This window comes from Chlorocebus sabaeus, chromosome 14 (assembly GCF_047675955.1).
Source record: "Chlorocebus sabaeus isolate Y175 chromosome 14, mChlSab1.0.hap1, whole genome shotgun sequence".
Classification (NCBI taxonomy): domain Eukaryota; kingdom Metazoa; phylum Chordata; class Mammalia; order Primates; family Cercopithecidae; genus Chlorocebus; species Chlorocebus sabaeus.
Window position 1 is genome coordinate 28095467 of NC_132917.1, and position 26812 is coordinate 28122278.

Here is a 26812-nt window from a genome sequence, read left to right on the forward strand (position 1 = left end):
GTCTTTCTCTGTCCTGCAGCCCTCCCTCTGGGGTGTTGAATGAATTGAATTGCGTGAATTCTGTGATGCCTGTAGTAATGTCCCTCGGAGGTGTTAGAACCGGGGAGGATGAGTGGGAATTCTTCATTCCCAGGTGAGGCAGATCCACAATCCACTTCCTCAGCGGGCCCTCCCACCACTAACCTTTCTCTGATTGGCACTTCAAGGAGCTGTGCCCCATGTGGTGCTCCTTACCAACCGCCCCAGAATAGCCCTGCCCCCTGAAGCTCCTCTGCTTTCCTCCCCTCCTCCCAGAGGCCTCACACCCTACTCCCCTGCCTCCCCCGCCTCCCCCGCCCTCTGACCCAGCCACCCAGGCCCCTGAGCCACATCCTCCACAGGAAGCCTCTCAGAAGCTCATGACGTTCGTCAGACCCTTGAGACAGACGGAAACTGTTTTTCACTCCGGAATATGCTGTTCTCTGCTGAACGAAGCCCTTGCCCATATGTCCTCACTGATGAACAGGAATCCATGTTAGGGAAAACGTGGGGAGGAGGCTGGTGACACACACCTCTTCCCCTCCCACAGCGGCCCCTCCACGTGCGCTTGCTTGCTTCTGCTTCTCTGGCTGGGGATGAAAGAAGGGGGCTGAGGTCCTCGCAGAGTGACCCTGGCATCCTCATGGGCCGTCTCCGGCTGTCACGTTACTTCTGTGTCAAGCATGGTGGCTGAACCGAATATTCTCTGAAGGTTCTGAGAGTCCTGAAATATGTGCTTAAGAAATTGGAGCAAAAGGCCGGGCGCTGTGGCTCATGCCTGTAATCCCAGCACTTTGGGAGGCCAAGGCGGGCGGATCACCTGAGGTCAGGAGTTCAAGACCAGCCTGGCCAATGTGGTGAAACCCCATCTGTATGAAAAATACAAAATTAGCCAGGCGTGGTGGCGGGTGCCTGTAGTCCCAGCTACTCGGGAGGCTGAGACAGGAGAATAGCTTGAACCTGGGAGGCAGAGGCTGCAGTGAGCCAAGATCGTGCTGCTGCACTCCAGCCAGGGCAAGACAGAGTGAGACCCCCCCCCCCCCACAAAAAAAAAGAAAGAAAAGAAAAAGGAATTGGAGCTAATAAAGGGAGGAGAGGCTGTGATAATCCCACAGGGATTTGCTGAGCACTTACGAGAAGCCAGGCACTGTTCTAGGCGCTGGGGATACAGGAGTGTGCATGACAAAGTCTCCACTCTAGCAGCCTAGGGCTTAGCATTTGTCCATCCACAGGTGGGCTGGCATGGGGCTGGGGAGTAAGAGAAGGAGAGAGATGGGTAGAGCTGTGCTCCATGCCCCCTTTTCCATGCAGATCTCTGCAGTACTCACCCCTCGGGGGTACCGAGGCGGCAGTCCTGGCACCGAGGCCATAGAACATAGTAGTAGCACATAGACTCTGGAGTCAGATACATTGGGAATCAAATCTGGGCTACCCCACCTGCTAGCTCGGTGACTTTGGAAAATTAACCCCTCTGAACCTCAGTTTCCTCATCTGCAAAATGGGGTGATGATAACATCTGCTTCCACAAACTCCTGGAAGGTTGAATGAGATCATCTCTGAAATGCTTAACAGTGTCCTGCACAAAGTAGGTGCTGAGTTATGGCAGCTGCAGTTGTTTCTTCACCTGCTCTCCAAGCTGACTTTCCTTCTTTGGAAATGAAAGGAATCTTGAGCCTGCAGGTGACTCAGAGCAGCAGGGTCTGTGGTTAGGTGTGTGAGCCTCTGCTCTCACAGTGTCTAAGGGCAGACGTTACTGGTTTTCTCTTTCCTGCCTAGATTGGTCCCTGGCAGGTTGCTGTCCCTCACATCCCTCTCTTTCCCTGGCAGGAGACAGAGGAGCTGGAGGAGGAGAAGTCAGGCCTGCAGAAGGAGATCGCTGAGCTGCAGAAGGAGAAGGAGAAGCTGGAGTTCATGTTGGTGGCTCATGGCCCAGTGTGCAAGATTAGCCCCGAGGAGCGCCGATCACCCCCAGCCCCTGGGCTGCAGCCCATGCGCAGTGGGGGTGGCGCGGTGGGCGCTGTTGTGGTGAAACAGGAACCCCTGGAAGAGGACAGCCCCTCGTCCTCGTCGGCGGGGCTGGACAAGGCCCAGCGCTCTGTCATCAAGCCCATCAGCATTGCTGGGGGCTTCTACGGTGAGGAGCCCCTGCACACCCCTATCGTGGTGACCTCCACGCCTGCTGTCACTCCGGGCACCTCGAACCTCGTCTTCACCTATCCTAGCGTCCTGGAGCAGGAGTCACCCGCATCTCCCTCTGAGTCCTGCTCCAAGGCTCACCGCAGAAGCAGTAGCAGCGGGGACCAGTCATCAGACTCCTTGAACTCCCCCACTCTGCTGGCTCTGTAACCCAGCGCACTTCCCTCCCCAGCTCCGGAGGGGGGTCCTCCTTGCTCCTCCTTCCCAGGGACCAGCACCTTCAAGCGCTCCAGGGCTGTGAGGGCAAGAGGGGGACTTGCCAGGGAGCTTCCTGGCTCTGGGGGACCCAGGTGGGACTTGGCAGTGAGTATTGGAAGACTTGGGTTGATCTCTTGGAAGCCGTGGGACCTCCTCCCTCATTCATCTTGCAAGCAAATCCCATTTCTTGAAAAGCCTTGGAGAACTCGGTTTGGTAGACTTGGACATCTCTCTGGCTTCTGAAGAGCCTGAAGCTGGCCTGGACCATTCCTGTCCCTTTGTTACCATACTGTCTCTGGAGTGATGGTGTCCTTCCCTGCCCCACCACGCATGCTCAGTGCCTTTTGGTTTCACCTTCCCTCGACCTGCCCCTTCCCTCCCCCAGTGTCAGTTTCACTCCCTCTTGGTTTTTATCAAATTTGCCATGACATTTCATCTGGGTGGTCTGAATATTAAAGCTCTTCATTTCTGGAGATGGGGCAGCAGGTGACTCTTCTGCTGGGGCTGACTTGTCCAGAAGGGGACAAAGTGCAATACAGAGGCTTCCCTGCCCTGACGCCTCCCAGTCACCATCTCCAGAACTCCCGGCCGGGCTCCCTGAGCTCTCGAGATGCTGCCCTCACTGGGAGGCTCAGAGGACCCTTCCTGCCCACCTTCGGAGACGGCTTCTGGAGGAGCGGCTTGGCCAGAAGACAGGGTGTGAGTGAGACAGTGGGGCACAGGTTGGGTTTGCCAAATGCCTAATTACCAGGCCAGGAATAATGCCAACAAAGCCACACGGGTGTCCTAGCCAGCTTCCCTTCACCTGGTGTCTTGAGTAGGGCGTCTCCTGTAATTACTGCCTTGCCATTCTGCCCCTGGACCCTTCTCTCCAGACCAGGGAGGCGTCTCTCCCTAGGAGCCACACATTATACTCCAAGTCCCTGCTGGGCTCCGCCTTTCCCCCACCCTGGCTCTCAGGGTGACGCCACCCACAGAGATTTAATGAGCGTGGGCCTGGACCTTCCCCAGATTGCTGCCAGGCAGCCCCTCCCCAAGCCTCAAAGGAGCATTTGCCGAGGATGGAGAGGCAGGGGAGGGAGGCAGGAGGCCGTCACTGGAGTGGCGTCTGCAGCAGCTGCTGCCCCAGCACTCGTTCAGCCTGTCCTGGCTGCTCACCTCCCCGCAGGGCGCCAGGCCTTTCCTGCCCTCTGTGGTCATCTGCCACCTGCTGGATCAAGTGCTTTCTCTTTTACACTCCCCTGTTCCCACCCCAGTGTGCTCTTCTGGCCCAGGCAGCAAGCAAGCTGTGAGCAGCTGGCCTGAGCTGTCGCTGTGGCTTGTGGCTCATGCGCCATTCCTGGTTGTCTGTTGAATCTTTCTGGCTGCTGGAATTGGAGATAGGATGTTTTGCTTCCCACTGCAGGAGAGCTGCCCCCTTTCACAGGGTTGGGGAAGGGTCCCCCTGACCTCCAGCAGGAGCACAGTTCAGCAGGGTCCCTGCTTCCCACCTCCCTGAGCCTTTTCTCTCCAGGGTATGGCTCCCAGCAGGACCTTGACAAAGGAACCCGGGGAGTAGCTCGTGGCCAGAACCAGCCTCTGAGGGGCTTGTGCTCTGCAGGGACTCTGCTGCTGGGGATTCAGCTCTAGAGGTCACAGTATCCTCGTTTGAAACATCAAGTAAGATCCCCTGTGGAGAGAGCAGTGACACATTCACACAGCTGTTCCCTCGCATGTGGAGTCCATGCGTGCTGGTCATTATTTCATGAACATGACCTGCTTTCGTGCACTAGACACACAGAGCGGAACAGCCATATGCTTAAAGTACATGGGCCAGTGGGACTGGAAGTGACATGTACAAGTGATGCAGAAAGGGGAGTTTCAAAGAAAAAGGATTTTGTTTAAAATACTTTAAAAATGCTATTTCCTGCATCTCTTGGCTGTGATGCCGCCCTCCCGGTTTCCCAGGGGCTCTGGGAGGGACCCTTCTAAGAAGATTGGGCAGTTGAGTTTCTGGCTTGAGATGAATCCAAGCAGCAGAATGAGCCAGGAGTGGTGGGAGATGGGCAGAGAAAACTGGGGTGCACTTAGCTCTCACAGGGGTAATCATCTCAAGTGGTATTTGTAGCCAAGTGGGAGCTATTATCTTTTTTGTGCATATAGGTATTTCTTAAATGAAGCTGCTTTCTTGTCTTTGATTTCTAAAGGCCCCCTTACACCCCACTTTGTGCAGCAAACATCCCAGTGCAGGTCACAGCCTGATTTGTGGCCAGGCTGGACAAATTCCTGAGGCACAACTTGGCTTCAGTTCAGATTTCAAGCTGTGTTGATGTCGGGACCAGCAGAAGGCAAAGCTCCACCCAACACACAGGACTGTAAGAGGCTCTGAGCTACGTTCCCTCCGAAGACCCCCAGGCTTTGTCATAGGAGGTTCGACTTCCCCAAAGCCAGAGGTGATTTGATTTGGGGAAGACTGAATATTCACACCTAAGTCATGAGCATATTCTGAGTTTACTTCCTTATGGCTTGCCCGCCAAGTTCTCTGTCTCATACACACGCACACGCACCTTTGCTCCAGAATCACCAGACACTGCCATGGCTCCAGCTATGGGAACAGCTGCATTGGGTTGCCTTTGTGTTTGGGTTAGGAACTTCCCTGCTTCTCGTGGCTCCACTCACAAGGCGGCTCAGAGGCATGGACTCCGACTGGGCTGCAGGCAGCTCTGGGATGGCACAGGGCAGGCACTCTAATCAGCTCGTGGAAAACACTGTCCTCTCGGCCTCCTGGCCAGTCTTGCTGCGAATACTCCTCTCCCTGGCCAGGTGAGTGGGGAAGCTGCTGAGACAGGAAGGAGAGGAGATCCTGGCTGAGGCTTAGGAAATTGCTGGAGCCGGCTCCAAGCAGAGAATTCACTGGGAAGGTTTTCAGAAAGAGTCAAACATCATTCTGCCTGTGTTGGGGGCCAGGTGTGTCACACAAGCATCTCAAAGTCAAGAGCCATCTGGGACTGCTGCTGCTCTTTCTCAGGCTTTGGGGAAAGGAATCTCCCTCTGATTCTAAGTGTGAGGGTGGTTGAATTGTCTGGAGCACTAGGACTTTTTTTTTCTCTTTTCCTTGATGGACCAACAGTGCAAATGCAATCTCGCCATTTAACTTTCAGGTCAATTTCCTTTCCTGGTCGGACATCTTTGTGCCCACTTTAGGAAGGAAAAGAATACACCTACTATGTGCCAGGCACTGTGTTAGGTGCTTTTATATAGATCCTCTTTAGGATGAGACTGAGGGATGAGGACATCTCTTTATAAAAGGCCCCTAAGTAATGAATAAACAGAAACACTTAGAGGTGAGGTCTGTCTTCAAAGATCCAAGGTAAGATTGCCTTCAGTCTGATGTTTGTTCTCAAGGACTTATCCCCTACAATATTCTCCCACTCCATACTTCTCCTTCTACCCCACGATGTGCTCTTGTGCACTCCTCAGATGGTCGGAGGGGTAACCCGAGTCCTTAGAGAATTTGGGGACCAATAGGATATGTGGTGTGTAGAACTTTCTTTAAAAAACTTAAGGGGCCTTTGCTACCTTCTGCTTGTTGAGTTGTTTTGGCATTCATCTTAAAAGCCAGCATCTCACTATTTATTGACAGGTTGGGCTATGTGTGTGCGCATGTGTGTATACATTTCCAGGCGTGCCTGTGTCCTGTAGCTTTTTAAAAGGAAACCCAGTCATCCCACTATGAATCTGGCATCTTCTTACGCTTCTAGTGTTTTGGCCATACATTAACCAAGGGGTTTAATTTATCCAATGCTTGACGACATGTTCAGGAAGGGCTGGATCAAATTTTGAGAGGGTTTTGGTAAAGGGAGGGGGAGAAGAAATTGACATTTATTTTATTATTTATTTTAAATGTTTACATCTTCTTTATGTTGTATCAAGCCTGAATAGAAACTGATAGCATTAAAATACTCCGTTCCTCTCTCTCTTCTCGCTTCCTTTTTTTTTTTTTTTTTTAAATTTAGGATAATGCATTTTTGTTTCTAAAGTGATTGTGATTTGTGCTGTATAAACTGTATAAAAAGGTTCTGTTTTTAAAGGTGGATTTTTATTCCTCTGGGGACAGTGGTCGCCAAGACATCTACATTGTAAGAGAACACAGTGGAAGATCCTGTCCTGATTCTCAAAATTACTTTCTCTGTATGATTAAAAGTTTATTCCATTTATTTTAGTTTGTGTTTACTTGATTTTGAGGAAGAAAATATTTGACTTTGTACAAAGAGTAGGGTATCAGATGTCTTTTCTGCCATGGGAGATGTGTGTGTATATATAGTATTTTGGTGTATAGTAGAAAATAAGCTTTGTGCATCTGTATTTGAGATATGTCAATGACGTGGAGTAAAGTCAGCTGTGAGACTGTGGAGGCAAAAACAAGTTGTATATGGTTCATGTGGCTCTGTGGGGAATTTAATTACCTTTCTGGGCACTTTTTTTTTTTTTTTTTTTTTTTAAGTAATGGTGAAATGGTCCCATTGGAGAGTCTCCTAAATAGACCTTCCAGGCAGAATCGCAAGCTCAAAATCTTTGTATAGTTTTGAAAATTGAGGAGTAGCTTTGTTTGGAAGCCTTTCTGGTGGTGTTTTTTGTCGTCGTTGTTGTTGTTTTGTTGTTTTACTGTATGTAATACAAGCCTACAGTATTTGCACTAAAGAAAGCTTGTTAGAAAAAGCTTGCTGCTATGGAAGAAAGAACATATTAAAACTTCTTTCCCTTGCGATTTTTTTTGGGGGAGGGGGGCTAGCTTTTCCACTTTCAGTTGAGTAGCATTTTGTAGAATAAAATCAATTAAGATTGAAGAGCCTCTGATGGTTGGTTTATTCTGTCTTCCCATCTCTCCTCTTTCTTCTCTTTTCTTCTGTTCTTTACCTTTGGCCCTCATGGGTAAAGTTGGTTTTTCTGTTGGTGGGGGTGGCATGGGGGCTGGGGGAGCTGGGAACTTCTTTCTGCTTGCTTAGAACCTCTTTCTGCAAAACTGTGAGGTGGGCTTCTGGGAGGGCATCGGGGCATCTCTACCTCCCCATCTCATTCTTCTTTTCCCTTTTGACCCCTTCCCAATCCCTCCCGATCCTGTTTCCTTCTCAGGGCCTAATTCTCAGCCAGCTGCCAACCCTTGCCAAGCTGTGAGCCAATAAAAGTGTAAGGTGCTATCCCTTCCTTGGGGTATTTTGTTTGAACAGGTTGACTCTGGAAATGCAGAAATCTTCAAAGAACCAATTAAATGTATGGCTAAGGTTGTCAAGGGTGGTTGGATGAGATCATGAGCAGGAAAGGGCTCGGAAAACTGCGCAAATATGTGGGGTGATCACATCTCTAGACTTCTGTTTTTGAAAAGTCACAGGTTGTTAGGTGTTGAGCACTTATAAGTGTGAGCTCAGGCCCCCATTATCCTGTAGACCAGGAATCCCAGGGTGATTGGGGAACATCTGCTCTGGGGTACTCTTTGCTTATAGTGTGAATGATAGGGACGAAACTCTGTCATGAGTTAAGGCCCATGGTGACTGGCAGCTGGCTGAGACTTAGCCCTAGAAATTATACCACTTGCTCCAATATGCTTTATTGTTTTCTTTTATTTTGAGATAAGGTTTCACTCTTATCACCCAGGGTGGCATGCAGTGGCACAGCCTTGGCTCACTGCAGCCTTGACCTCTCGGGCTCAGGTGATCCTCCCACCTCAGCCTTCCAAGTAGCTGGGACTACCGGCATCTGCCACCATGCCTGGCTGATTTTTGTATTTTTTTGTAGAGATAGGGTTTCACCATGTGGCCTAGGCAGGTCTCGAACTCCTGGACTCAATCCTCCCACCTCAGTCTCTCAAAGTGCTGGGATCACAGGCGTCAGCCACCATGACTGGCCTCCCACATGCTTTAGACAAGCTCAGCGTATAGGCCTCATTCTCTGGAGACACCAGGAGCACTAAACTGGGAGTCACAGGGACCCTAAATCCTAGGCCTGCCCCCAATACTCACTGGCTATTGAGGTTTGGAGAGAGCTGTTTAACCTCTCTGACCCTTAGTTTCCTCATCAGCAAAGGAGCAGTGTCATGATAATATTATATATATAAAATATATAAGTAAACACGAGGAATAACAACATGCCTGCCTTTTTTTTTTTTTTTTTTTTTTTTGAGATGGAGTTTCACTCTGTCGCCCAGGCTGGAGTGCTGTGGCACAATCTCAGCTCACTGCAACCTCCGCCTCTTGGGTTCAGCTGATTCTCCTGCCTCAGCCTCCCAAGTAGCTGGGATTACAGGTGTGAGCCATCACGCCCAGCCTCCTTTTCCTTTTACGTGAGCCAGGGGCATTAGAGAACAGGGCCACTCAGAGTCGTAGCACTGGGCCTTGTAATGACCTCTTCTGTCTGAGTGGACAAGGAACCAGAAGGAATCTGGAGGGTTTCAGTGCTACCTGTACTTTCTTGAGTAACTGGTGTGTTTCTTTGTGGTATAAATGCCAAGGAGGCAGATGCTTGGGAGGTCTGCATCCAGCTTCTGTGGGCTTTGGGGATTATGTTGTCAAGAGAGACACATGTGCTTATGCTTTGTTGCTTGGCTCTCATGCCTAGGCCCTTCCATAACATTGTTCATCTTCAAAATCCACTGTTTATTTAAATTCTCACCTCTTCACCCATATGGCAATTAGAGAGGTTGATGGCTGCCAGGGGCTTATTAGATGGAGTCAGAAGCTTCTCTGAGCAGCTGTAAATGCCTTCAAAGCATCCAGACAGTTTTTCAGTCTCTTATGGAGAAAAGCAGTAAGGGGCGACCTCCGCTGGGTTCTCAACCTAAGATAGTCTTTTGGGGAAATGTTGCAGTCACCTGTCATTCTAGGCTGCCTCGGCCCAAACCAGTTCAGTGACCTGGGGTAATGGTTAACTCTCGATGACATTTCCAACACATTTGCAGTTTTGAGGATTAAGCACAATCTGCTTCCCCAGGAAAGCTGTCTTGGTGAGGAATCCCTGGGACCCATCCCCTTTTGCTGGATCTAGAGTTCCCCAAGTGAACACAACCTAGTCTCCAGGCTTTCTGTGTTCATTAGGCCCGCCACTATGTAAGGGAAAAGGAATTTCTCCTGGAGCTGATAATTTCCCACATGTTGAGCAATGAGACCATGTATGCGAGGGCATATGAAAAGAAGTGAAGGGCTCAAGTCAGAGGGAAGCTTAAGTAGTTGAAATCATAGACCTTTGTGACAGTGTTGATGGAGGCAACTTGATTAAGGGGAAGCCACTGGGCTCTGGGCTCCAGTGCCGTGTTTGAAATGAAGGGTGCGATTTTCCTTTTGGCCTGTGTGAAGGGTGAATGGGAGACTTGCACATGGGTAGCTCAGCCCCTGCTGGCCACAGGGCCCTGCCAGGCCCTCACGCAGGTCTGATGGCCTTCAGGGCCAACTGTACACCTGGTCTGGGATGCTGTTCTTACACCTGATAAGACAACTAAAGGACTGTTTCCTGAGACGCTGTGAGCTGTTAGGACAAGTCCATCCAGCGTTCTTTGTTTTGTTTTGTTTTTTTTTTTTTTGAGACAAGAGTTTTGCTCTTGTTGCCCAGGCAAGAGTACAGTGGTGTGATCTCGGCTCATTGCAACCTCTGCCTCCCGGGTTCAAGCGATTCTCCTGCCTCAGCCTCCCAAGTAGCTGGGATTACAGGTGCCCACCACCATGCCCAGCTAATTTTTTGTATTTTTAGTAGAGACAGAGTTTCATCATGTTGTCCAGGCTTGTCTCGAACCGCTGACCTCAGGTGATCCACTCATCTTGGCCTCCCAAAGGGCTGGGATTACAGATGTGAGCCATTGCGCCTGGCCCATCCAGTCTTTGCAGTCAGCTTCTGCCTTTGCCAAACCTTCCCGGAGTGGAGAGCAACTATACCCCATGACTTCCCACTGGGCAGATCCTCCTCCTTCTCCTCCACTAGGCCGCTCGTGGGTAGAGGCCACAGCGAAGCGCATCTGTCATCTATCCAAAGTCTGTGAGCTGTTGTCCCTGGAAAGTTCCACTCACTTGAGGAAAAAAAATAGAACCTTCTTCAGGCTCCACCTCTGGAACTGGGAAGTCCTTAAACTAAACACCTTAACAAGTCCTTCTGTAAACCCAAAGGGAAAACAAACCAAAACACAAATGCTCCGCAGTGGCCCGGACTGCAGTATGTTCGGATGAGTGTCTCTGAGGGCACTGTGAGGATAGGGCCCTGCTTAGACACGGGGACCCCCTTCTTTCTCCAAAGGCAAAGTACAGGCTGCTGTGGGCCATTCAGATCTGCCACTGTTTCAGAACATAATGCTGCCTTGTCCCTCTGGACCTTTGGAAGCTATTCAGTATTATATAGGTGTCATATCTTTGTTTTGTGGTGGAATTCATATAGAAGAAAATGAACCATTTTAGAGTGAACAATTCAGTGGCATTTATTACCTTCACAACATTGTATAATACAACTACCACCTCTATCTAGTTGCAAAATATTTTCATCACCTGGAAAGAAAACTCCAAACTCATTAGGCTACTACTCTCCAGTCCTCCCTCCCCCATCCCTGGCAACCACCAATCTGTTTTCTGTCTCTATGGATTTATATTTAGGTAGTATTTTTGAGAATCCCAATGACTCTATTTTCTGATCTAAAAAAGAATCATGAAACATTAGCACAGAAAATAAACTAATAGAGATTAGTGGTACTGTTTCCCCTTTATTTCCATACTTTGTAACCTTTTCATATGCCTTTATATACATGGTCTCATTCAGTAACCCAAGAGACAAGTGTTGCTGGATGTGTTGGAAAATCGAAACTCCATTAGAAATTCTTTCTCTCTTTTTTTTTTTTTTGAGACAGAGTCTCGCTCTGTTGCTTGGGCTGGAGTGCAGTGGCACAATCTTGGCTCACTGCAACCTCTGCCTCCCAGGTTCATGCGATTCTCCTGCCTCAGCCTCCTGAGTAGCCGGGACTACAGGTGCCTGCCACCACACCCAGCTACTTTTTGTATTTTTAGTAATAATGGGATTTTGCCACATTGACCAGGCTGGTCTTGAACTCCCGACCTCAAGTGATCCACCTGCCTTGGCCTCCCAAAGTGCTGGGATTACAGGAATTTCGCACCCAGCCAGAAATTCCTTTTTTCTTACACAGTGGTGTGTCTGTTCCACTGGCAAGTAGTTACTACCTTGATCCAGTGCAAATGGCATGCATTTGTTTCTCAAATAAAGATGGAATAAATCTGAAAAGGCAGACTTCATTCACTGATGAAAACAGACACCTTATGTTGTAAACATAAGAGAACCACATTTTTAAAAATTAGTGTGCAGTTGGAGACTGTTACCATTATATTCTTACAGGGATGAGGGAGAAAGTATTCATTAAAAAATATTTTTGTGTTCCTACTAAGTGCATGACACCGCCAAAGGCACTCTTGGGACACAGTTCTATAAGACACTGTTGATGCCAGTGTTAGAAATGAGGCGTCTCTTTATTTCACAGTCAAATGTTTTCATTGGAAACAGCAATGAACTACATACTAGAAGCTGCCCTCAAGGAGGTCACAATCCGGTTGGGGTGGAAGGAGAAGCAGCACAGACATTTTGGCAGGTGGGGGGACTTCAGAGAAGATTCCATGGAGGAGAGGATCGTAAACTGGAGCCTGAAAGTGGGCAGCTATGGGTAAGATGGAGTGGAGCCGGGCATGGTGGCTCACACCTGTAATCCCAGCACTTCAGGAGGCCCAAGGCAGGTGGATCACTTGCGGCCAGGAGTTCAAGACCAGCCTGGGTAACATGACAAGACCTCATCTCTATAAAAACTTAAAAAATTAACTGGGCATGGTTGCACACACCTGTGGTCCCAGCTACTCGGGAGGCTGAGGTGGGAGGATCACATGAGCCCAGGAGGTGGAGGCTGCAGTGAATTGCGATCATGCCACTGCACTCCAGCCTGGACAGCAAAGTAACATCTTGCCTTAAAAAAAAAAGAAAAAAAAGGGATAAAGAGGAGAAAGCATGCCTGGCCAAGAGAACAATCTGAGCAAAGACACAAGGGGAAGAGAACATGGGTTGGCTTTGGGGGCTGTGCAGGAGGCCTGGATGCCCTGAGCATGGGCTGACTGGGGATGTTGGAAATTTAAGCTGCCAACCTCAGTCTATCAATGCCTTCTATTGAGCGCCTATTTGTGCTAGGTGCTGTTCTCGGCTCCAGGAAGACAGAGGGGACAAGGAAACCCTAGGAACCCCCACCTCACCCCAGGCCATTGTAGGATAAGTAATTACAGGCTCACGGAGTGTCTCAGAGAGATGTATAAGGCACCATGGGGACGGGTACCAAGGGGACTTTCCCTAGTCTGGGGGATGGTTAGAAAGGGCTTTCCAGAATCAGTGGCATTTCACCAGACCCCAAAAGTAAGAAGAAATGAGAGCTTTATTTCTAGGTATTGGGTGCTGCAAAAGGGGCCGCTGCATGGAGGAGTGACACAGCCACCGTCCCACTCTAGAGAGGTGATTGCAGCAGGTGTGCAGGACAGGTGGGCGGGGGGAAGAAGGAGGCCCCGCGAGAGTCTGCACTAGCTGTGATGTCAGAAGGACGGTCCTGGGGAAGCTGAGTCTGAGAGGTCTGCTTCCAGGAATAGAAACTGGGAGGCAAGAGGAGGAGCTGGGCCAGGGGTGGGAGGCCCAAGTCCTGAGTTCGGTTTTAGGCATTTAATGCCAGGAGCTAGTGGGTGTGCAGATGGGTGCCACTATCACGTCATGTTTCCACCCTGCCCTGGGCCTGAGCCCTCTTGTGTTTTCCCATCCAGTGCTCTCTTATTCCCCAGAGGGGCTCCCCAGACCCCAGACTGCCTCCCCTCTTCTCAGGCCCCCCAGCCCCCTCACTTTCTACAGATGATGTCACCTTCCACCTCACAGAAAATGGAGGCCATCAGAGGGCATCTCTTCCATCTCCCATCGCTGCCATCTGTCTCCCACCTTCCCTCCTTCTCCTGATTTGACAGAGAAGGGCCCTTCCTGCCCCCAAACCCCTTCCTTCGCCCAGCTCTGGGTCCTCGCCGTGCTCCTTCTTCTCGGGGACCCTCTTCCATCAGCTTCCTCGTCTTGTTTTGCGGTTGACATCTGTCTCTTCAAGGGCCCTTTCCCATCAGCATTAAATGGGATCAGTATCATCTGTCTTAAACATGACAAAAACCCTCCCTTGGCCCCACTCGCATTTCAGCTTCACAGCCGAGCGTCTTGGGAAGTTACCTTTACTTACTTCATCCACTTCCTCACTCCCACTCTTCTCTCAGCCTACTGAAGTCTGGCGTCCCCCCTCTGCCCTGAGCCTCTGTACTTCCTTGTGACAAAATCTTACACAGACACATCTCAGCCCTTATCATCTTTGTTTACTGCCCAGCATTTGGCACTGCTTACCACTTTTTCTGTGAAATGCCCTGTTTTGTTTTTAACTTTCCTCTCCCTGTCCTTGACTCTCATCTCTCCCTCAATCCCCCTATCAATGCAAACACCCCCAAGTCCTGTCTGCTCCCCGTGTAAATGTTCTATCCTGCCCCACTGCCTCCATCCTAGTATAAACCTCTCTCATCTCTCATCTAGACAACCACAGTCATCTCCAGTCCCCACTCTGCAGCCAAAACAAACTGGTATGAGTGTTCACAGCCTGCTATTTCCTGCTGCTGCTGTAGGTTCTGGATACCTAAAACGAAGCTGATTATTTCAGACTCCTGCTCAAAGCCTATTGGAGAGGTACTTCCGTTAGGATTCCATCTAGCCACCTGTGCCTGAAAACTCAAATCAACAGAACCTTGAGCATACAAGGTTTTCTTCTCTTCTCTTATCTAAGAGTCTGGAGCCAGAGGTTGGGGGGAAAAATTTGCTCTCTGGGAAGAATTATTTTGTTCATCGTCTGTGTCTCTGGGCTCTTACTTCTGGGAGGTTCTTCCTGGTTCACTGACCTCCATGGTCACCCTTGATATGGGCATTGGTGAGTGGGCTCCCCGGGCATTCACAGCCTACTTCTTGCTGCTGCAGGTTCTGGGGCCCCTGGATTGTTTTAGGATTTAACTGTTAAGGTTATGACAGACCATACTCACTGCTGTTTTAAAAAAAAATTTATACATTTTCCCTAAAGCTTGGTAGGTTTTCAATCTGTTTGCTTCTAGTCAGTTTCTTAAGCAAAACCACAGCTAAAGATCTAGCATAGACATCATTTTCACACCACATGGGAACCCAGGGTGGCTTGAGAAGGTTCGGTTTGAACCCTCTCTGTGACTAACCGCACCAAACCACCAAGTTTACTTTGATGGGAAGACCTCTGGATAGATATTCAAGGAAATCTCTTCCCAGGGACCTGAAAGAACTGCCTGTTCCTCTCTCTTCTAAGGCATCTTCACCCTCTGGGACTTCAAATGGAAGATAGAAGATTAGGACGCACATCTGACTTCCTTCCCAACCTGCTTGCTCTCTGGCCTCGTCCTTGCCATCCTTTGGACTGAAGGTCAGGGGTTTCTCCTCTATTCTTTTCTTCAGGTAAAGGCCCATGATCGATTCTGTCAGGTCTTCTTGATATCTTAAAGAGGGAGCTAAAGACACCAGAACATCTTTTTTCTTTCAAAAAGAATGTTTTTCGAGACTATTTTCTGGCTGAAGAATCTTATTTTGGCTGTCAGAAGCTATGCATTATCTTTCTCTCCATTTTTTTCTTTGATAATCCTAGTCCCTTTCCCCAAGGAAGCAGATGTTTGAGCTGAGCAGGAAGAAGGTCACATGCACAGAAATGCAAGAGAGAAATGCAATTAATCCTGTTTTCCAAAATAGGATCCTGTTTACATCATCAAGGACTTCCTATTTTGCTTAGGGTAAGTCCAAAATGTGTAATAGGGTCGTTCTGGTCTGAGCGCTACTTATCTCCCCAGCCTCATCCGATCAGTCTCCCAGCCTCACACGCTTCACCACAACTACCCTGCACTTTTCTCACTTCCTTCAACACAGGTTGCTCAGGGCCTTCCAAAAGCTTTAGTGTTGGCCAACTCCTATTCATCTTGCAAGTTTTGATTTCAAAGTCCCTTCTGGTCTTGGGAAGGATTTCCTTGACTCATAGCATCCCTCAGAGCACCTTGCATCCTTGTGATTAGTTCATTAATTTTTTAATGGTTATTTTTGATTAAACACCTCTGTTTTCCAGTAGAACACCAATGGCAGGAGGGCAAGAACAATGTTCCGTCTGCTGGGAGCCTCCTCAGGTCATCATTATCCCTAGTCTGGATTAGACAGATGTGTTTCTAAAATGCACATCTGTGCAAAACCCTTCAGTGGTCCCTCTTTTTACTCAGGTAACTCCTTTATGTCACTTCCAAGGCCCTGCATGATCTGGCCCCAACTTCTTCTGCCTTACCCCTCATCTTCTTCAACCTTCATCTAGACCGAAACATCTCTCAGTTAATAAAAGGACTGACTCTCTTGCCTACAAGTCTCCAGATATTCTCTACCCATTTTTTTCCGGTAGAGCCAACTCCTATTCATTCTTCAGCTCTTGGCCAATAGATTGCTTGCTCGATTTATTGACTTGTTCACTCATGCCCGTTCTAGTTGCCAGGAACTACCCTGAGTGCTGAGGAACAGTCAGCAAGACAGACCCAGCCCCCGGTCTCCCCCTTGTTATCTTCCCTCACCAGCCTCATCTCGAGGCTAAATTAGTTGTCTCTCCGCTGGGTCTCCTGGCTCTCTGTAAAACTGCTGGCATTGCCTTATCACAGTTTTAATGACACTTAACCTGTCTCTCCCCGCTGCTAGTCTATGGGCTATTTGTTGAATGCATCTGTGACTCCTCAAAGTACTCTGCTAAGGGTAATTAAAAGGAATAGCTGGCTGGGTATGGTGGATCATGCCTGTCATCTCAGCACATTGGGAGGCAGAGGCAGGAGGATCACTTGAGGCCAAGAATTCGAGACCATTTTGGGCAACATGGTGAAACTCTGTCTCTACAAAAAAAAGTTTTAAAAATTAGCTGACCATAGTGGTGCATGCCTGTAGTCCCAGCTACTCAGGAGGCTGAGGTGGGAGTGTGGCTTGAGCCTGGGAAGTTGAGGCTGCAGTGAGCTACAGTCATGTCACTGCACTCCAGCCTGGGCCAGAGTGATTCCCTGTTTCAAAAAATAAAAAAGACAAATAGGAAATGGCATAGAATGGAGGAGCTGAGCCACAGGTGCTGCTGGTGGGTGCACAGGGCAAGGAGGACAAGGGGCGGGGCGGGAGACAAAGGCAGAAGAGGTCCCTTCTCCTCCTCCTTCGTCGGGGAGTAATGGAAAATAACTTGGACCCAGACACAAAAGGCCACATGTTGTATGATTTCATGTATTCCATTACCAGACTAGGTAAACCCAAGGAGACAACACAGATTGGTGGCTGTCCAGGGCTAGGAAGAGGGAGAAAAGCGAGACTGGCTGCTTAGCGGGGATGGGGTTTCTCTTTGGAGTGATGAGAGTGTTTTGGAACTAGATAAAAATGGTAGCTGCACAACGCTGTGAATGTGCTAAATGCCACTGAATTGTTCATTTTAAAATGGTTAATTTTGTTGGTTTTTATTTATTTTGTAGAGACGGGATTTCTCTGTGTTGGCCAGGCTGGTCTCGAACTCCTGGCCTCATGTAATTCACCCACCTTGGTCTCCCGAAGTGCTGGGATTACAGGCATGAGCCACCATGCCTGGCCTGAAATAGTTAATTTTTATGTTATGTGAATTTCACATCAAAAAGAGACAAAAAAAAAAAAAAAAAAAAAGTTTGGATCTGGAGAGAGGGGAGAGGCACAGGGGCCTTTTCCTCTCCTAGTCCCTGATGATGTTCCAGTGACTCCTTAGATTCTGGGGCTGGCCAGGTCTCTTCGAACTAGAAAGAGGGCCTTGCAGAGCCAGCCAGGTCCTCTCTGGGCACAGGTAAGCTTGGACAACTGGACATTGGCCCCTGTGCATGCCAGGGCACTGCAAGAGCATCGCAAGCTTCTCAGACACAGGACCTGGATGGATGACAGTCTTTCCTTCACGGAACAGAAGAAGGATGCCTCAGGAAGCTTTTGCACCAAGAATGAGGCCTCAAAAGCAAGGGTGAGGAAATGTGAGAGTGTTTGTAAGGGCATGGAATTGGCTTGTCTAGCTGAGGGGACAGTGTGGTCAAACAGAAACTACCCAAAGTATGGAACCAGAAGTGCTGCTCTACCAACTAATAGTTGTGTAATCTTAAGCGAGTCACTTTCATCTCTGATTTAAAATAAAAGTCTCGGCTGGGCGTAGTAGCTCACACCTGTAATCCCAGCATTTGAGGAGGCCAAGGCTGCCGGCTCATTGAGCTCAGAAGTTTGAGAGCAGCCTGGGCAACATGGCTAAAACCCATCCCTACAAAAAATACAAAAAATAGCAGGGCATGGTAGTGTGTGCCTGTAGTCCCGGCTATTTGGGGGATGGAGGCAGGAGGATCACTTGGGCCCAGGAGATTGAAGCTGCAGTGAGCCATGTTTGTGCCACTGCACCCTAGTCTGGATGACAAAGCAAAATCCTGTCTCAAAAAATAAAATAAAGTTTCATTCATTGCCAGTGGGAATGCAAAACAGAACAAATACTTTGGAAGACAGTTTGGTGGTTTTTTACAAAATTAAACATATTGTTACCAGGCGATTCAGCAATTATTCTCCTTGGTATTAACCCAAAGGAACTGAAAATGTACATCCACACAAAAACCTGCACACCAATTTTATAGCAGCTTTATTCACAGTTGCTAAAACTTGGATGCTACAAGGAGAACCTTCAGTAGATGCTGAATAAATAAACGGGGGTATATCCAGACAATGGAATACTATTCAGTGCTTAAAAAAAAAAAATGAGCCATGAAACTACAAAAAGACATGGAAAACACTTAATTGCATATCTGTAAGTGAAAGACGCCAACGGAAAAGTCTGTATACTATATGAGTCCAATGATATGACATTCTGGAAAAGGCAAAAGTATGGAGACAGCAAAAATATCAGTGGGGTTCTCAGAGGTTTGAGGAGAGGGAGGGATGACTATACAGAAAACAGGATTTTAGGGCATTGAAACCATCTCATATTACAATGGTACATACGTGTCATTATGCACTTGTCAGAACCCATAGAATCACAACTCTTAAGAGGGAATCCTAGTGTAAACCATGGAATCCAGGCGCTAATGATGAGTCAGTGCAGGTTCATTGATGGAAAGAAATGCACCACTCTGGTTGGAGCTGTTAACAGTGGAGGACTCTATGCATGTGTGTGGGCAGGGAGTATCTCGGATCACTCTGTACTTTCTGCTTAATTTTGCTGTGAACCTAAAACCGCTCTAAAAAATAAAGGCTATTTTAAAAAATTGGTTTGAGACCAGCCTGGGCAATATAGTGGGACCCTATCTTTATAAAAAATAAAAAAAGTTAGCCAGCTATGGTGATGTGCCCCTTGTATTACTAGCTATTCAGGAGGCTGAGGCAGGAGAATCGCTTGAGCCTGAGATCAAGGCTGCCGAGAGCTGGGATTGCACCACTGCACCCAGCCTGGGCAACAGAGTGCGACCCTGTCTCAAAAAAAAAAAAAAAAACAAACGGACCTGAAAAAGAGAAAATAAAAAGCTATTGGTTTTGAGTGCGAAGCATTGCACATCCACTCTGTTTTTAGTCCCCACAATTACCTCCAGGTTATAGATGAGAAAAAAACAGGCTCTGACAAATGGATGACTTGTCCAAGGCTACCCATCTGGTCATCAAGGAGCCACGAAGGACTCTGCAGTGCCTGCTGTGGGTCACCTTTCTGCCTCGATTTACCACCAAAATGATGATAATAGTAATATCCCCTGCTGGGTGACTGTGAGCATTAAATGAGCCTTGGACAAAAAGGTCCTTTGTAGAGGTTTTCATAGGAGTTATTGTTTTATTAAATGGACGATTAGGAAGTTGCATGTAAAGGATGTGTGGACTAAGTTCTTGCAAAGAAGGACTCAGTTTAAACTCAAGCCAGCATGCTATTGCTGGGGTGTGAGAAATAGATGACAATCAGTAGCCCTTCTCAGATGAGTCAAAAGACCTCAGGAGCCTGCAAGAGCAAGCGACAGTGTGGATTGTGGAGGCCGCAGGGCTCCTACTGCTCCACGTCCTGCAGGGCCTGGTGGTGGGCTAGGGCCATCCCTGCCCATCCCCTGTGCACCAAGCTGAGAGCCCAAGCCCTCAAGCAGCGGTGAGGTGGAGTGCAAAGGAACCTCGGCAGCCTCTCTCGATTTTTCATGCTGAGGATGGAGCGCAGAGCTGGCCCAGAGGGATCCCAGCTGGGAGTTTTAGCAGGTCCTTTGGAACTGGCCATTCCAGGGTTTAAAGTCCTTATTTGTTGAGTGACCTTGAACACATAATCTCCTTGAAGTTTCATTTTCTCATCTGCAAAATGAGGATAGTAATATCTATTTCATAGGGTTGTCGTAAGGATTACATGAAATAATGTGCTAAAGTCACTCAAATATAGTAAGTGCTGCAGATTGGTTAATGCTGTCATTATGTAGTCATTGTCCTTATTATAACATGAGGGAGGGGGAACCCAGAGAGTTGAAGCAATTTGTCCAAGGCCGCACAGTAGCTAACTGCAGGCCTGGGCTTCCTCCGGGGTCATGATTTCCACTCCTTCCTGAGTCGGGGCTTTTCTGAGAACCTTAAGAGGTCAGATGAATTGATAGTCTGCACCTCACGCCCTAAGTGCTGCCTCTCTACACCTTTTGACAATGGCATTAGAACACCACAGGCTGCCACTGCTTCCAGCTCAGCCACTAATGCACCACTTGCCAGGCAAACTGAGGTTTTGTTGAGCTGCTCTGCACTGATCCCCTGCCCCCTTCCTGGGAGAGGGTCCTCCCTGTGGGAGGTAGCTGTGCTTCTGAGTGGGTCAACATACCTGTCCCTCTCCATGAGCCATTGGAGGATTCTGAAGGCCCTGACATGCTGGTCCTGCAGCCAGAATCAGTATCCAGAGCCATCCCTCACAACCTGCCTCTCCAGAGTGGAACCAGACCCATCAGTGTTTCTGACTTGTGACACTTACTTCCACCTTCTCCACAGGGCCTCCTGGCAAACAGATGTTTTCACCATGGCCCCTGAGATCATGAAAGACACCTCAGCATTGTGACACAGAGCTAAGGAGCTCTGGCCCATATGAGGCTGTCTCTGATGCCCAACCCTGGGCATTTGGTGACCAGCAGGTATGCTCGGCTCAGCCCTGGGAGGATCTCCCTGTTTGGTGTCTCTGCTACTCTGGAACCCCACCTCCTCCTGTCCTCTCCTCTCACACCAGGGGCCATGCTCCTGGCATTTCAGAGCCCCCAGCCTCATAACCACCACCCCAGAGCCAGCACTCCTTTCCTCCCTGGGCAGTAGGCCACACGTGGGTCCTAGGAGCAGATGTAAAGGGGTGACTGGTTGAGAGTGGCACCAGGTGGTGTGGAGACCCTGAAGGGGCCCTTAGCTGCCAGGCCCAGCTGGGAGATCCCTGAAGGGGCCACAAGGAATTGCCACTAGCACCGAAGCAGCCTCACCATGCACTAGCTGTTCTATGCACTTAACACACAGCAGCCTATGTGGTAGACACTATCATTACTCCCACTTTAGAGATGGGAAAATTGAGGCAGGGGCTAAATAGCTGGCCCAAGGCCACACAACTTGAGACTGGCAGAACAGAGATCTGAGCCCATCATGGGAGCCAGCATGCCATTGGCACCCTGCTAATGGTACCCCCTAATCCAATCCTGCTCACCGCACCATCTCTCTGTGCCACAGACAGGTCTGTTATATCTGCAGCTGCATCCTCAAGACATGTGCTGTCTCTCCAAGTCAGGACAGGCTCATGAAGTCGATGGCCACTGGCTGAAGTCCCTTAGCCTGCTTTCCCCACCCGCAGGTCCAGCACCCCCACCCAACCCATGCCTGGCCCTGACTTCGATACCATACCCTTCAAGGGTTTTCTGCAGAGCACCTTGCTGCCAGGATGACCTGCCTGGGGCACCTCTTGGAGATCACTTGTCGACCCTTAGCCACCAGGTCCAGGGTCAGAGTCCCTGGGAAGCTCCCTTGGCCCCAAGTCCTACTAGGCTGCCTTAGTCTTTTCTGGAACTTAGACCTGCCTTGGGGCAGAACTGGTGGATGGAGCCATAAGAAGCCCAGAAGTGTCTGGTGATGGTGGGGGGGAGGGTGTTCCTCCAGCTCTGGCCCTACCCCTCCCCACCTGCATCTGCTGCTCTAACGGCAGACCCTACCCCAAGCCCCTACCGGAAGCCCGTCCCTTTTTTTCTCATGCTTTTTCTCATCCACTCTGGACCCTCTCTCCTCCCATAAATCATACATCCAAGGTTCATTTACACCCAGTGAAGAAATGCCTACAAAACCGCTCAGCTTGGGGCCTGGCAGGCTGTGGCTCCAGGTATGAACTTCCCTTCCCTTTGCCTTCATCTCTCCATGTGGCTGGCCACAGTCAAGTGGCAGATTCCTACCTCCAGCCTCTACTCCACCTCACCTACACTGCCAGATAAAGGGCAGACTCCTTTTGGGCTGTGGTCATCTGCAATACTTTTCTCCCTTCCCTCTACCTGGAAAACTCCTTCTTCTCCTGAAGAACTCAGCAGAAGTGTCACCTCCTCCAAAGCCTTCCAGGGTGCCCCAGGCAGTGGGCAGCCCCTGCCCCAGTGGCCACAGTGCTCTGCCCACGCTGCCTAGAATACTTACTGAGAGCTGTTGGTACTGGCGATTTATTTGATGTCTCTGGCTGGGACCCCACAAAGACGAGTACATGTGTCTTCTTTTTTTCTTTGGATTACTTAACAAAATTTTTAAAAAATTATGCAAATAATTAATGAACAAGATGCATGTTATAAAAATGTTTTTAAATACGCAGTGTGAAGCCCCAACCCCTTCCCCAGAAAATACCATGGTTAATAGTTTTGCCAGTTCCATTCTGTCTGTATTTATTTTCTCTGTAGAAATTTATTTGGTATTTTTTTACATAAACAAGATCCATCTATATGTATTTGTCCTACAGCTTGCTTTTCTCACTTAATAATACATTGTGTGTATGACAGAGTAATGCTTTCCCAAATATGTACACATCCTAATCCCCCAAATCTTCGAATATGTTATCCCAAATGACAAAAGGGCCCTCGCAGATGTCATTGAATTAAGGCTCTTAAGATGGGAAAGTTACCCTAATTATCAGGGAGGGTCTGATATAATCCTATGGATCCTTATAAGAGAGAGGCAGGAGGGCCAGAGAAAGATTTGAAGATGCTACACTGCTGGCTTTGAAGATGGAGGAAGCGCCCATAAGCCAAGGAATGCAGGCAGCCTCTGGAAGCTGAAAAAGGCAGGAAATGGACCCTCCCCTGGAGCCTCCAGAAGAAATGCAGCCCTGCAGATACCTTTATTTTAGCCCAATGAGACTGTTGCCTTATGTAAACAACACACGTTTATGGTTCTAGGACCTCCTAGAACTATAAGGTAATAAACTTGTATTTTAAGGTGGTACAGCTGTGGTAACTTGTTATAGCAGCCATCAGAAACTAATACAGTGTGGGTATACAGTGGAGGGAAGGAATGTTGATGTAGCAGTCAGCATTTATTGCATATTGTATGACAGATACTGTTCTAGTACTTCATGTGGTATATTAACCTACTAGGGCTGCCGCAACAAAACACCATAGACCAGAGGCTTAAACAATAGAAATTTATCCATGCAGAGTTCTGGAGGCAGGAAGTCCAAGATCAAGGTGCCGGCAGGGTTGGTTGATCCTGGGGCCCTGCTCCTTGTCTTGCAGATGGCAGTTTTCTTGTTGCCTCTTCCTGTGGTTGTCCCTCTGTGTGTAGGCACCCCTAATGTCTCTTCCTCTCCTTTCATAAGGACACCAGTTAGGCTGTATTAGGGCCCACCCTAATATAGTTTAACATATTCACCTTGTTAAAAGTCCTGTCTCTAAATACCATCACATTCTGAAGTACTGGGGGTTAGGATTTCAACATATGAATTTGGAGCAGGAGCATCCACAATGCAGCCCACAACATGTGGATTACATCATTCAGTCTCCACAATAACCCACTAAAATAGAATAGATAAGAAAACTAAAGCACAGAGTGTTTGAGTTAGTTGCTGAAATTTATACAGCAAATAAGTGGTCACGCCAAGTCTGGGAGTTGCCTGTTCTTATGCTTTGCCCACTTTTCTATGAGGTAGTTTTCTGTTCTTTTTGGTTTGCAGGTGCATGAGTTAGCATTTATTGAAGGAAGGAATGAGTGGGAACAGTTACTAGTCCTAGAAGAACATGGGCCAAGCTGGGCCGAGCCTGGAGTCCGATCATGCTCCCCCTGCAAGCCGTGAATGCCTCCAGAGGGAAACTAAAAACCAAGCAGGAGGTGGGGGCATGCAGAGGGTTGGGGAAAGGGAACGTGTCACTCTCTATTCACCAACTGAGCACAGCCCTGGGAGCCTTTCTGGAGGTAGGGGATGTTCTGCTCCATTTTCTAACCCTCAGGAAACTGTGGCCAACTTTAGTAGCTTGGGGTGTCCAAGCCACAAAAAGCTCTCAGGTGTTCTGAGAAGTATGCACAGAGCACTGTTGCCACCGTGGCAGGAGCCCCTCACTGCCTGGGGGATCCTAGAAAGCTTGGGGTGTCCCTAGGACATTGCTGGGATGCCACTATGAAATCCCTGCACCTGAAATTCCAGGTTCCGGATTCTAGGTACTCAGATGTTCCAAGAGAACTCCTCCCAGCATGAAAGATCTGTCCAGTCCAGCTGCTAAGGAGAGATGGCCAATGACCTGCCAACTGTCTCCTGGATGCAGGTGGCTGGCCAGAACCCATGACCAAGACAGGGCTTGCCTCCATCCACCTCACAACTCATTTTGTTTACTGTGGCGAAGAGGACAGCTGCCGATGGCGCCCAGGCAGGTCTCTGACTGGCCGCCCAAATCAATGGAAATGCCCCAGTTGTTTTTCAGGGAGAGCAGAGAGTGAAGGCTTCAAAGCACTCGGCCCTCAGAGCGTGGAGCTCCAGAAGTTCCTTCCTGTGTCAACCTTTTGGCTTGCTGTGGCCCAAGGACTAACACACAGACACACACACACACACACACACACACACACACACCCCCTGCTTCTTGACTCCTTCCCCCAACTCCATCCCAGTCATTAACAGCAGAAGGTAGAGACACTCTGACAACTCTATATTCATGAAACATGCCCCATAGAAGGGCATCAGGAGTCTGAATAGAAGCTGAAATAGTTCTCGTTTCAGATCATGGGCTCTTGGCAAATGATGGCACCCCTGGCATAAAGAAGTGTGAATATCATTCACCCCATTCTTACCACTCAACTGTCCAGTGGTTGAATTTCCTCTATAACATACCTAGGACAGAATGGTTCCCCCGGGCTTTGCTTGAACTCCCCCAGTGATGGGGAGCTTACCACCTTCCAAAGTAACATCCCCGGCAATTCTTGAGGCAGGAGGGTTCGTGCTTACCCTGGTCCTTCCTTATGCCGTCCTGTCTGCTTCCTGCTTAGTCCCCACAGGTGACTGTATTTGAAGACAGCTAATAGCTCTGTTTCTCTATGAGGAAACGGTGTGGGGTTTAGCAGGAGGAAATAAATTCAGTCATCTCACACTTTAGGGAAGGTTTGCCCTGAGTTTCCGACACACTACAGAGAGGCCATCCTTCTCTATGTGCCCATACATGGGCCCAGGACAACAGTGGAATGGACCTCTGGGCCCTTCTGACTGTAGACGACATAGCCTCGCTAGCTGGGAGGGTCTCAGCCCACTGTCTGGGTGCTGGTGGAGGTTTTCTGGGTCCCTAAGGCCTGGAGAGAGGGACTTCGTGTTCTGAAGAGAATGATGTACTTGGAATCTGACCTCTAGGCTAGCAGGCTTGTTTCTTTCTACTTCCCAGTCGGGATCCTGTAAGCAAGTTGCTGAAACTCCCTGAGCTTTAGTTTTCTCATCTATGAAGTGGAGAAATATCTATTGTCTTTTTATGAGGATCAGATGACATCACTTATGGGAAAATACCTTATAAACCAAGACACAGTCTACAAATGATTAACCAGTCTAAATGGTAAGTGAAGGAGCTTGTGGAGTTTGGAGCTTGGAATTTCTTTGTCCCAAGTCTTGCTGGTGGGTGAATGTCTGGAGCAGAGTCAGTTTTAGGAAGACTTTGGACTCTCCTTCAAGCCTTGTGAATGTTTCCTGGTACTCTGGGGCTCCCCAGTGCAGGGCTCAGACTCATTTATCCTGCGTGACCCCTGGCCTACATAAGGCTGTGAGGGGACTCTGGGCCCAAACTCACAAGATCAAGTTCGGGGTGGAGGTCAGGCAGGTGGAGCCAGACAGGACCTCCTGTTCTCCTCCCCTCTCTGGTGCCCCAGGGCTGCCTGCCCGGATCTGCACCTGCACAGCCTCTGTTCATTGTGGCCCGCCATCACTCCCTGCCCAGCCTTTAATTTAGACAGAGGTGAATTCTAATCCCCTAATTAGAATGGACTTTAATGAGAGGAGCAATGGAGGGATTGGGAGTCGGGGAACCCAGCCTAATGACAGTGGAGGAGTTCTGAAGTGAGAGGATCTCTTTTAACCCAACCCCCTCATTGAACAGATGAGGCCCCAGGAGTGGGCAGAGGCCAGGCTGGCTGGTTCCCCTGGAGTCTCCTGTCTGAGCCAGGGCTCTCCCCTGCGGCCTGCTGCTTCTGGTGGGTTCTCTGTGCAGACTCCCGGGCTTCAAGCCTGTGGTCGTGGCTCTAGCCTGGCTCTCTGGACGGGCCGAGTCCCGTGACCGGGTGGGGATGGCCACGGCCCTCGCCCTCCTGGAATCATGGGAGCAGGAAGGGCAGGAACCTCCACAAATAGCAGCGTGTCGCCACCTGCCCAACCCCAATCCGGTTCATCCTGACTTAGCAGAAGCACTCGTGAGATGTCCTCCCAGGCGGGGATGGGCCAGGCAGCCTGTGCTTCCTCATGCCACACGGTACCCCGAGGGTGGCAGTGCTGCAAACAAAGGGCATCCTGCCAAAGGGCCTTGGAGCAGGCAGGTAGTGCGGCAGCCCCTGAGGAGGAAGGAGAGCGAGGTCTGGGTTTTCTGGGGGTGGGTGGTGTGAGCTGAGGTGGGTGGCAGGCAGCTTGTTTCAGGCAGGGCACATGCCCACCCCGAGGGGGCAGCACGGATCCCAGGGTGGGGGTGGGGGGAGGTGGGCAGCCGCGCAGGCCGGCAGGGTCCTCTGCCCAGGTGTGGGGAAGGTGCTGGGCTATGCCCGACAGCCTCCTCTCTCTCCATCTCCATCTGCTCTGTCCTCTCTGCCTGGGCTCCCAGCTGTAAAGCAGGAGCAAGCCTCA

The 26812-nt window shown here is 49.3% G+C and overlaps 1 protein-coding gene across 1 annotated transcript in view; it reads left to right on the forward strand.

Moving 5' to 3' along the window:
• FOSL2 (FOS like 2, AP-1 transcription factor subunit) overlaps positions 1-7238 on the forward strand; it is a 24434-nt gene extending 17196 nt beyond the window's left edge. Inside the window, exon 4 of the mRNA XM_007971077.3 lies at positions 1846-7238. Coding sequence (XP_007969268.1) covers positions 1846-2364 — 519 coding nt within the window. The 3' untranslated portion in view covers positions 2365-7238. The remainder of the gene's footprint in view (positions 1-1845) is intronic.
• Positions 7239-26812: the final 19574 nt, after the last annotated feature.